Here is a 12,558-nt window from a genome sequence, read left to right on the forward strand (position 1 = left end):
TGGTGTATTGTACAGGAAGCTCATGCTTGGTTGGCCAAAGACTAGGGTACCTTGCACAAAGATACCTGCTAATTAGATGGCAACACATATGTTAATCAGACAGCAAGCCATATAATTTCAGGTGATTGCATTACAAGTGTTCTAAAAGGCACCAACACCACCAAAATGCCTAGGAAGTCCAGTTCTCTGAATCAAATAAAGCTGCATAACAGGTTCACTTACGTAAAACAGTGTCACTTTTCCTGCTAACCTAGGATAACTGATCAATTCAATTTTATTTATATAGCGCCAAATCACAACAAACAGTTGCCTCAAGGCACTTTGTATTGCGGGTAAAGACCCTACAATAATACAGAGAAAACCCAACAGTTAAAAACGACTCCCTATGAGCAAGCACTTGGCGACAGTGGGAAGGAAAAACTCCCTTTTAACAGGAAGAAACCTCTAGCAGAACCAGGCTCAGGGAGGGGCAGTCATCTGCCGCGACCGGTTGAGCTGAGGGGAGAGAAAAGACATGCTGTGGAAGAGAGCCAGAGATTAATAACAATTAATGATTAAATGCAGAGTGGAGTATAAACAAAGTAAATAAGGTGAATGAAAAGAAACAGTCTATTGTGGGAACCCCCCCAGCAGCCTAGGCCTATAGCAGCATAACTAAGAGATGGTTCAGGGTCACCTGATCCAGCCCTAACTATAAGCTTGATCAAAAAGGAAAGTTTTAAGCCTAATCTTAAAAATAGAGAGGGTGTCTGTCTCCCGAATCCAAGCTGGAAGCTGGTTCCACAGAAGAGGCGCCTGAAAGCTGAAGGCTCTGCCTCCCATTCTACTCTTAAGTATCCTAGGAACCACAAGAAAGCCAGCAGTCTGAGAGCAAAGTGCTCTGTGGGGGTTATATGGGACTATGAGGTCTTTTAGATAAGATGGGGCTTGATTATTCAAGACCTTGTAGGTGAGGAGAAGGATTTTAAATTCTATTCTAGATTTAACAGGGAGCCAATGAAGAGAAGCCAATATGGGAGAAATATGCTCTCTTTCTAGTCCCTGTCAGTACTCTAGCTGCAGCATTTTGGATCAGCTGAAGGCTTTTCAGGGAGCTTTTAGGACAGCCTGATAATAATGAATTACAATAGTCCACCCTAGAAGTAATAAATGCATGAATTAGCTTTTCAGCATCACTCTGAGAAAGGATGTTTCTAATTTTAGAAATATTGCGCAAATGCAAAAAAGCGGTCCTACATATTTGTTTAATATGTGCATTGAAGGACATATCCTGGTCAAAAATGACTCCAAGATTTCTCACAGTGTTACTGGAGGCCAAAGTAATGCCATCCAGAGTAAGTATCTGGTTTGACACCATGTTTCTAAGATTTACAAGAATTTCAGTTTTATCTGAATTTAGAAGCAGGAAATTAGAGGTCATCCAGGCCTTAATGTCTTTAAGACATTCCTGCAGTTTAACTAAATGATGTGCGTCATCTATCTTCATTGATAGGTAAAGCTGAGTATCATCGGCATAACAATGAAAATTGATGCAATGCTTTCTAATAATACTGCCTAAGGGAAGCATGTATAATGTAAATAAAATTGGTCCTAGCACAGAACCCTGTGGAACTCCATAATTAACCTTAGTGTGTGAAGAAGACTCCCCATTTACATGAACAAATTGGAGTCTATGAGATAAATATGATTCAAACCACTGCAGTGCAGTACCTTTAATACCTATAGCAAGCTCTAATCTCTGTAATAAAATGTTATGGTCAACAGTATCAAAAGCTGCACTGAGGTCCAACAGGACAAGAACAGAGATGAGTCCACTGTCAGAGGCTCTAAGAAGATCATTTGTAACCTTCACTAATGCTGTTTCTGTACTGTGATGAATTCTGAAACCTGACTGAAACTCTTCAAATAAACCGTTCCTCTGCAGATGATCAGTTAGCTGTTTTACAACTACTCTTTCAAGAATCTTTGAGAGAAAAGGAAGGTTGGAGATTGGCCTATAATTAGCTAAGACAGCTGGGTCAAGTGATGGCTTTTTAAGTAGAGGTTTAGTTACAGCCACCTTGAAGGCCTGTGGTATATAGCCAACTAATAAGGACAGATCAATCATTTTAAAGATAGAAGCATCAATAATTGGAAAGACTTCTTTGAACAGTCTAGTAGGATCTAGGATGGGATCTAATAAACATGTTGCTGGTTTGGAGGAAGTAACTATTGAAGTTAACTCAGAAAGATCAACTGGAGCAAAAGAGTCTAAACAAATACCAGCAGTGCTGAAAGCAGCCAAACATGAAGAATAATCTTTGAGATGGTGATGAATAATTTTTTCTCTAATGTCTAAAATTTTATTTGTAAAGAAATCCATGAAGTCACTACTAGTTAAAGTGAAAGGAATACTCGGCTCTACAGAGCTTTGACTCTTTGTCAGCCTGGCTACAGTGCTGAAAAGAAACCTGGGGTTCTTATTTTCTTCAATTAATGATGAATAGTAAGATGTCCTAGCTTTACGGAGGGTTTTTTTTATAGCGCAACAAACTCTTTTTCCAGGCTAAATGAGCATCTTCTAATTTAGTGAGACGCCATTCCCTCTCCAGCTTTCGGGTTATCTGCTTTAAGCTGTGCGTTTGCGAATTATACCACGGAATCAGGCACTTCTGATTTGAGGCTTTCCTTTTCAGAGGAGCCACAGTATCCAAAGTCGTACGCAGTGAGGATGTAAAACTATTGACGAGATAATCGACCTCACTGGGAGCAGAGTTTAGGTAGCTGCTCTGCACTGTGTTGGCACTGAAGAGTATAATAATGAAGGAATTAGATCCTTAAACTTAGTTACAGCACTTTCAGAAAGACTTCTACTGTAATGAAACTTATTCCCCACTGCTGTGTAATTAAAGTAAATGTAAATGTTACTAAGAAATGATCAGACAGGAGGGAGCTTTCAGGGAATACTGTTAAGTCTTCAGTTTCTATGCCATATGTCAGGACAAGATCCAGAGTATGATTAAAGTGGTGGGTGGGCTCCTTTACATTTTGAGAGAAGCCAATTGAATCTAACAATAGATTAAATGCAGTGTTCAGGCTGTCATTTTCAGCATCTATATGGATGTTAAAATCACCCACTATAATGATTTTATCTGAACTGAGCACTAAATCAGATAAAAAGTCTGAGAAATCAGACAGAAACTGTGAGTAAGGACCAGGTGGACGATAGATAATAACAAATAAAACAGGTTTTTGAGTTTCCCAATTAGGATGGACAAGACTAAGAGTCAGGCTTTCAAAAGAATTAAAACTTTGTCTGGGTCTTTGATTAATTAGTAAGCTGGAATTGAAGATTGCAGCTAATCCTCCTCCTCGACCTGTGCTTCGAGCATTCTGACAGTTGGCGACATACAGCATGATTCTTAGTTTTCCAGTGTACAGTGAAACATGAATGCCTTTCGAGCATTGCTAATGTGGACTTCAGGGTAGTCTAATTCAATTCCATGACTGACAGTCCAGGTAAAATGAAGATATCAAGGGAAGGTTATTGCTACCAGATATAAACACATGGTTTGGATATAGCTCATATGTCATCAGGTATAAAAGGGCCCTGGATTTTTCTCAATAAAATACTGTGTATTGCTGGCCCAACAAACATAATAAATACAGTTCCTTCCTCATTTCCAGACATTTCCCGAATTGATTCTGTCGATTGTGAAGTGTTTGCATCCATTGTGTTTTGGCATGCACTCTCCTGTCATTGCTGTTGCCACCAATCTTCAGTGGGATAACATAAATTGAATTGCCTGCATGATGGGGCTTGTAGGAGAGCATGTACAGTACAAACAAGACACATACTGTAGAAAACAATGCTCTATAGTGGTCCAAAATTCCATAATACATTCAAACAATGAACTGTTTAAACAATGGGAAGAACTACTGATTCATTTATGAATTTATAAACATGATACAATTGCAAATAATAGCTTCAAAACCAGAAATCTGCTTCCCAAAACTAGAGCACCTTCATGTCATAGTATTCCATCCATTTCTTAAATCGTTCCTTCATTGAGCACAACAACTTTGCTCCATCATCCGTGATAATGCGTTGTTGTTTCTTTAGCTCTTTTGCAAATGGATCACTAGCTCCCAATCATGGCTGGTTATTCTCCGTGGCAGCTGTAAACAGACTCTTTGTCACTCAGCCACTCAATAGATTTAACAGGAGGTCCAGTTCAGATTCGGGATGCATACTAACATGAACGTCTATAAGACAGTCAGTCTCCTTCAAGCTAAGTGGCCGGCTCAGAGACAATGCCATCTCTGTCAGAGGCACAGAGGGCTGCAGTTTTGATCTCGCTAAACACAAGGCTTGGATGGAGAGGAAATGGAAAGAGCCGTTAACCTTTTCATTTGCTGAATAATGAAAAGGCAAATAAATGGCCCATGCTGCTGCTCACTTCTGTCGGCCTGTATTATTGAGTCTTTTCTGTTGACTTCACTTTTAAGAAGTGATTTATATAAATCAAGTTTTTACTTATTCAAAAACAGGTCTGTTGGTTATTTATTTGTAAATATGCCTCAATGAATTTTAAAATTATTTAATTACATTAATGTTATTGTTGCACACCTTGCCCACATGTAGAATTCATGTCATCTTTAAGCTTGTTAAATTTGTTAAGGTTGACAAATTGGCACTTATAGATTTTTCTCAGTTTCTCAAGGGAAAATGTGCATATATATACATATGTATATTAATTTTAACCCAACATATGTTCTATGTAAATAAGTTATTATATATTTAAAGTTAGAGAGGGTAAGAATTGCGTTATAAATTACAGAAGTCTCATCTAAATGAAGAGTAATTTCTGGAGACTTGGTTCACTCTGAGATTTGGAGTTTTACAGCAATTATGTTTGTGCCATTCATAAAGAGATGATTTTTACACTTTATAAAGCAAACTGGCAAAGCAGAAAGTTGTCTGTGTTGCCAGTTGAATTCTACAAGAGCCTGCTTGGCCCAGCGCAGTATGTTAATTTTGTTTGTCCTGCATTTTCAGTGCGTACCAGGTGGTGGTGGAGGAGGAACGTCCACGCAGAGCACGGGGGACAGCAGAAATCTTGCGCTGCTACCCAGTTCCCATTCACTTCCAGAACGCCACACTTCTCAATTCACAGTACTACTTCACTGCTCAGTTCCCCGCTGCTGGCATCCACTCGCCCCAGCCCTTTACTGTGGGGGACAACAAAACCTACAACGGTTACTGGAATGCCCCTCTACTGCCGCAGAAGAGCTATAGTATCTATTACCAGGCTGTCAGCACAGCCAACGGGGTGGGTGGTTGTCAGTTTTTCTTGTTTTTTTTTTTTTTTTTACAGTGTTTCTTTCATGCTAGTTAGAGTTGCACTACAGCTACACTCTGGCTCTAAATTCTATTTTATTCATTTTCTGTTAAAAGGCTGGACATTCACTTGATGATTGGCAGTGAAAAGTAACCAAGTCCAGTACAGACTACAATAACATGCCTGTGTTTATGTATTTCCATTTTGTCTTACTTACAGTGATTCTAATTTCACCTGCCTTTTATTTGACTTTAATTTTTTTAGTCTTTAGACATAAAGCATTCTCTATATAAGATGTAGCATATCATTGAATGGTCCACACCATACTTGTGCAAAGTGGATTTGTACAAGGTTGAGTGTGTGGGGGTAGAAAATTTACAAGGCAACATTACAAGTCATATTTGGTTTTTAAATCAAATGACTTGGAATGTTGCCTTTAATGAAATAACCATCTGACAGCTTAAAAGCTGCAGTAATGGGAATGCACATGAAACCCAGATCACATAAGCGTATAGTTAACCTGAAAATAAGAATCACTGTGTTTCCATTACCCTAGAGTTTGTCCATCATACACAATATAGACAAAAGTACTGGGCCACCTACACTTTACACCACGGGAGCTGCTTGGCCATACAAACCCATGCCATGAAGCTCCCTTTGCACAGTCTTTGTGCTGATGTTAGTGCCAGAGGTGGTTTGGAACTCTGAAGTCACTGAGTCAGCAGAGTGTTGAGTGCTGAGTTCCTGTGACACTTCCACTGTGTGATAATACCACTTAGAGAAAAAAAATTCACAGAATGAATTGTTGCAAAAGTGGCATTCTGTTCCAGCACCATGCTTTATTTCAGTGAGTCCTTTAGAATGACCCATTCTTTTACAAATGTTTGTAAAGGCAGTTGCATGGCTAGGTGCTTGATTTTTATACACCTATGACAATGAGACTGAAAATGCCTAAATTCAAAAATTAAGAGGTATGGCCAAATATTTTTGCCTATATTGTGTATCTGCAGATGAAGCAGGCCCTCTTTCATGCAGGCCACCATTTTGCATATTGCCAGAATGGACAAATCAAAAACTGGCTTAGAGGGGGCCTTTCGTATTTCTAATTTTTAGCTAATGCCATGGATTCTCCTAAACACTTGGAAGTAAAGGGGAGGGTGAGGTGAGGGGTATTCAGCTGGATCTGCAACTTGAAGCCATCCTGCTAGAGTACAGAGTACTCTTACAACAGTTCTTACAACCAAAGAACAATAACAAAGATGTGAAATAGTCTTTCACATCTTTGACTGAAAAGTCAAAGTTTTGCATACAATTTGTAACTAAATCTAAGTTGTGAAATACATTTTTTAAAATGTTATTTTTTTCATTGAAGACTTAATATGACACATCATCCTGCCTTATCAAAGTGCACACACAGTCTGCTTAAAGTGCACCCAAACATTAAAGACAACTTCAGGTACAGTAATTACTCACATTGGCACGCACATGTATGGCAACAGTGCAGTTTCACGCAGACTCTGATAGGTGTTGCAGTACTCTTTTGGGTTTTACCAGCAGCCCTGTCTGCAGTCTTAATGGTCTACAGCAGGGTCAGGCTTGGAATGCAGGGCTCTGTGTCGTGACATGCTGCTCTCTCCCTCCATTACTGTGGCCCTCTTCTCCTGCCTTTTCTAATGGAGCTCTGTGCCAAATACCAGACAGCCCTTTGATCAACAGCATTTAAGAGAGGTGGTCATCCCAGAGGCAGTTAAGTGTGAGAGGCAGGGAACAACAACGAGGGTTAGCAATCGCACAGGTCGCAGCTTCTGTCATCAAGTGGCATTTGGCAGGGCCCCTCCCTCAATGAGGCGGCAGTAGACAGCTCAGTGGCAACTTCAAGAGCCCCACCGATTGTGGTCCTGAATGAGAATGACCATAAACAGTCTCCTTGAGAAACACCAGCATATCTTTAAGGAGGCAATACAAATAGCATGTGAGCTTGGGCTGAATACAGGTAGGAAGTTTGCTCTTGAGAGTAAAACACTGGCAGTCTGAAACCTTCGAGGGTGAGTCAGTGAGTCGGATGTATTGTCTGATGGCGCTCTTCTTTGAACTAACAAAATGAAAGGGTCTGTGTTGATAGAGCACAGAGCTCTGTCTCCGTAATGGAGACATCTCTGACATCATTTTTTTACATTCAATGTTTTGATTCACAGTGGCCAAATGCACTCTCTTTTATTAAGCCTTCACTGTCAATAGATGGTCCTGGAAGGCTTTATTAATGTCTGATGATTTTAGTATGATTTGTTTGGGCCTTTTAAACAAAATTAGCACTTAGAGAAGGTGTGCACCATCCATACCTAGAAATTTTTCAGCCTTCTGTTCAAATAAAAATCAAATATGACTTGTAATGTTGCCTTTAATGAAATAACCATCTGACAGCTTAAAAGCTGCAGTAATGGGAATGTACATGAAACCCAGATCACATGAACATTGATGGGTTTTTTTTTCCCCTCTTTCTTTCTTCTCCTTATTATGCCTCTCATGGCCTCTCTCCCATGTGGGTTCATTGCTCATTGGACAGCTTGGTTGGGACAAACACAGGGACACAGCACTCATGTCTTTTGTGCTGTATTACTCATTGCCTCGCTGCTCCTGCCTGTGTCCCTTTTCTTGTACACCAGAATATTGTTGACGACAAACTCCTCTGTCAACAGAGAGAGCAGTGTTTTCTCTTTTTCTTTTTTTATGTTGTTCAAGGCTGTTGTCAGAGCTGGAACTTCATTACATATTCAGAAAGTCTCCCTGACGTGTCATTTTTTGGAGCCCTGCATGCTGGGTTGGTGTCGCTTGTCACAGGGCTCTGGTTTCTCCACAGTGGCTGACCACCTTGAGCCGCAAGCTGCCGACAGATCGCTGTTGGCTGACAAATCAGCAGCTCAGCACCACTAATCTGTGCTGTGGGCCCTCTCGCTTAACTGCGTTTTGTGTCACAGTCATTGAGCTCAACAGATGATAGGGGACAGCATGGAACTGGCCTTGCTGTTTTGTTGTAACTATGGGTTCTTACATAGGTGTTGTTGGTGCTGTACTGTAAGTGTGTCTTTGTGTGCGCATGTCTGTGTATATCTCTCATAATAACCTCTTATCCTTTCCTCCTTTAATTTATCTGTTGGTACAGGAAACCAAAATCGACTGTGTGCGAGTTGCCACCAAAGGTAGGACTAGATCAGTTTGTGTGAATAAAGCTGTTTGCCACATGTAGTTCCTAACATCACTTACTTTTGATTTCTGGGAACTAACAGAATTAACATGTTTAAAAAAAAAAATAGTTTACTGAAAACAAAACTGCAAGATTAGATAATACTGTGTGGTATAGTATTCACATAAATTTGGTCAATTTATTGATTAAATCATGTTTTCCGTGACTTGGAGGCAGCCTGTGTGCCCACTGAGGTCTGTAGGTACTTAGCTATGCTGCCTGAACGTCCTACTCCACACATTAAGGGTGATGAAGTCTAAGCACCATTGATCTGGGAGCAGAATTGATAAGGCCAGAGGGAGCCGTAGTCACATTCGGCTGTGGGCCGTGGGAGGTCTTGTCACACGGCCCGACACTCTCTTATATTGTGTAGTTTGCATGCAGCTCTGCTGTAGATTTCTTGTGGAGGTCCAGATGTCTCCATCTACATGGCTCAATGGGCTAAAGTCAAAGAGTGCATGGGTTAGAGAATTTTATCACCTGTAAGAATATGCTTTAGTGCCCTACATTATACTCATAAAGATATTAACCTTTGTAAAATTATTGCTATTGCTGACTTTGTGGAACAAACTATAAAATGCTTTAGTTACTGTTACTGTCTGTCTAGATGTTGCATGATGATAGCACTTGTTTTCAGCTACAGTGTGGCCTGTTTCTCTTTCTTTGTCTCTTTTTTTTTTTTTTTTTTTTTTTTTTTACTGCATGCCTCCCTGGATCCACTGTCTATACACAGCCGCCATACTCGTGACTCAACTCACAACCCCCTACATCCGCATCGCCCCAGCGGCCGGTGACAACCAACTAACAGGTCCGTTGTTCTCTCCACAGCTTGGTAGTAGCCGCTCTGGGTTTGATGTTGGGGGGTGGGGAATATGCTCATGATTCCCTCAACAGTTTAAGGAGAAAAAAAAAAAAGTGGACTGTTGCATGAGTACAGGTTTTTCTTTTTTCTTTTTTTTTTTTTGTTTATCGTCTTGCAATTTGCATAAAATCATTATGATTAAATCAAAGCCTTGCAGACATTGCCTTCTACCTTCATCTTCTCAGAATTACTGGACATTAAAGACCTGTTTGAGGCGTGATTGTCATTTGATGTGTCAATGTTGGAAGATTTTTGACAGGAGTTAATCCCCTTTCATGAATATTTCTCATTATTTCTGGGAGATTAAGGGGGGAGTTGGTGCTGGTTGTTGCAGCTGTGACAATTGTAAACACACAAAAGGAAGCTCGAGTGTAACTATTCAAATTCTGCTCAGTTTTTACTTGTTGTGCACAAATCACCAAGTTCACAGAGAATACAGAGTTGTGGTAGGGGACATGAGGCACTCGCGGCTCAATTGAGGATTTGTCACTGACAGCAAGATTAGCCTCTAACAATATATTGGGACAAAATCAGCCCCATCAATCCAGGCATGATGATGTCACCTGTCTTAAAATCCTCCGCAGCCTGGTCTTAAAATCTTATATTTTTAAATAAAGGCAGTTGATGGCTGTTGATAACGACACACCAGAGGAAGAACAATATGTCACAGCCAGCCCGGGATGGATATTTAACTTTTTGATAGGAAGAGAAAATGGCAATTCGGAAGAGAGAAGGAAGCTCACTCGAAGATATTTGACATAACAATTTATCATTCTAAATTTACCCCTGGTGACAAGGAATAATGGTGTTGTTGAGGTGGACAGTTGTGATTCCAGCAGCGTTGCCTTCAGAGTGCTTCTTATCACTTCCCAAGGAGCAGATGCTGTTAAAACAAGCTGTTTCCCCCCCCATCTTCCTCTGTCTTTGTGCCTCTCATTGTTGGCTATCTTTTTTCAGGCTAATATTTAATGTTTTGGTTATTTCAGTCATTTTTATCTTCTTGGGCATTATCTTTCCCACCCTGCGTCTCACATTTTTCTACAGCCCAGCAACCATTCGCCCCTAATGTGATTAACCAAGGGTAAAGATGGTATGCACTTATCTCTCTCAGTGCAGCTTGATCCACAGAGTGCTGATGTCCACTAAGGGCAGAGCTAAAGGTGGTCTTTAGGACAATAGGGAGTCACTTTCTGTTAGGCTTAGATTTACTCTTTATTTGTATTGACATTTATGGTCCTTGGAATATTGGTGCATTGATTAATCCCTCCACACAGTAAAAATCAGTGAGAGGAAATACTGAATATGTAGATTAGTACTCTGGTATTTGCTTAATGTGAGACAACAGAAAATGGTCATTAGATTTGCTTCATTGTGTGCTCTGTTTGATTGACTGTTATCCATCATGGTGTTTTTCAGGAGCAGCCACTCACAAGCCTGATGCAGTGGAGCCAGAGAAGCAAACAGACCACACTGTAAAGATCGCAGGGGTCATCGCTGGTATCCTCCTCTTCGTCATCATCTTCTTAGGAGTTGTGCTGCTCATGAAGAAAAGGTAAGATCCCCCACCCACCCACCCACCCTTAGTTTTTGAATTACTATTTCTGATTTGCGGAAGTGGCTGAACTTACTTGCAGAGTGCCAACAAATAAGTAGTTTCTGTTTTATCAGTTTGCATATTTCTCCCTCAAACAGTAGCATTGTCAGTGTCGTAGTAAATAATTAATTTGATTATGTTGATACGCCCCATTAAGGCTGTTTACAGCCATGAGATACAGTGTGCCATGAAAAATTAATCCGTTTCCACGGCACCCTCATACAAATGTGCAGCGCCTCAGTGACACTGGAATGGAATAGAAATATGTTTTTGAGTCCTGTGGTATGGAGAGAGGCGTGAAGGAGATAAGAAAGAAAATGTGATGAAAGGCTCAAAAGCAAAGAGGATGGCCATATAACTGAAGGCTAAGTTTACATTAGCCCTGGACCCAATACTGAAGAGGGGTCTTCCGTACATATCCCAGCAATCAGGGGAGCTAAAGCTCAGCAAATACCAACCCCCTTTTGTCCACGGCGAGGCTTAAAATAATACAGTGCCAGTTTCTGCAGAGATCTCTTCGGTTGATTTCAAGAAAATATATTCCCAAGTAAACTTATAATATACTGGATATAATTTGCCCTTTAATATTAAATTGCATGCCTTGAATTAAAGTATAAAGGTCAGCACATTAGGTCAAGTAGATGTAGCTGAGTGAGGCGGCGTACTTGTGTACTGATATAATTGCTATGTTTCATGTTTATTTTTGACAGTAATATAAGATTCTTCATACAGCAGGGCCTTTCTTGTGTAGCACAGCGATCAGTGGGTGGGTGTGAAAATCAGCACCCAGTAATGGAATTGTTTTCAATTAGCTTTAATCAAACCAGAGATGGAGATGACTTCATTGGTTGAATTTTGTGTAATTTACTGTTATCAACAGGGAATCAGAGTTGTGTTTAGACATTCAAACGTCTCATTAGGTTTCAACCTTGGAGGTCAGATATGATCATTTTTATAGGTGTGTGAAATTATGTGTTCATAAAAGGGAGTTTTGGTACTGTACTGAGATTCCCCTTACAAAGCATGACATGACTCCAAGCGATCACCTTTGCCCTCACGAGTCACAATCACTAGTTTACCTCCACGTATGCCACCATATCTGATTTTGTTCATTTCTACTCTTTTTTCAAACATTAATATATTTTTACTTTTTCTTTCCTTTTCATTCCATCCCCTCCCCTCCTCCACTGCTTAAATCCTACCACCACCCCACTCGGCAGAAGAACCTATCACTCCTACACTTACTACCTGTAAGTAACCACTTTGTGTAATGTTAGTGCCATGCTTCTCACCCACACACTGTTTCCCATGCATGCAAAGAGCCATGTCATCCTCCTCCTGCCCAGAGCTATTACAGAGGCCCAACTGTAATCTCTGCTGGAGGAATGGAGGACGCCACTCCAATGCATCTCCACATGATGAGCACATCATAATGTATGTCACATTGGCACAACTTCTGACGAGAGAAGACAGACGTGGCTGAACCCCCACAAAATAAACCTGCTACTGAGATGTTATTGCAGACATAATTTCTGCCAGA

The 12,558-nt window shown here is 40.4% G+C and overlaps 1 protein-coding gene across 1 annotated transcript in view; it reads left to right on the plus strand.

Moving 5' to 3' along the window:
- Positions 1–12,558, plus strand: part of ptprma (protein tyrosine phosphatase receptor type Ma) — a 164,199-nt gene that overhangs the window by 105,069 nt on the left and 46,572 nt on the right. The window contains exons 12-16 of the mRNA XM_030751347.1: positions 5,039–5,312; positions 8,482–8,518; positions 9,296–9,370; positions 10,841–10,976; positions 12,239–12,268. Coding sequence (XP_030607207.1) covers positions 5,039–5,312; positions 8,482–8,518; positions 9,296–9,370; positions 10,841–10,976; positions 12,239–12,268 — 552 coding nt within the window. The remainder of the gene's footprint in view (positions 1–5,038; positions 5,313–8,481; positions 8,519–9,295; positions 9,371–10,840; positions 10,977–12,238; positions 12,269–12,558) is intronic.

Source organism: Archocentrus centrarchus, chromosome 17, assembly GCF_007364275.1.
Source record: "Archocentrus centrarchus isolate MPI-CPG fArcCen1 chromosome 17, fArcCen1, whole genome shotgun sequence".
Taxonomy (NCBI): domain Eukaryota; kingdom Metazoa; phylum Chordata; class Actinopteri; order Cichliformes; family Cichlidae; genus Archocentrus; species Archocentrus centrarchus.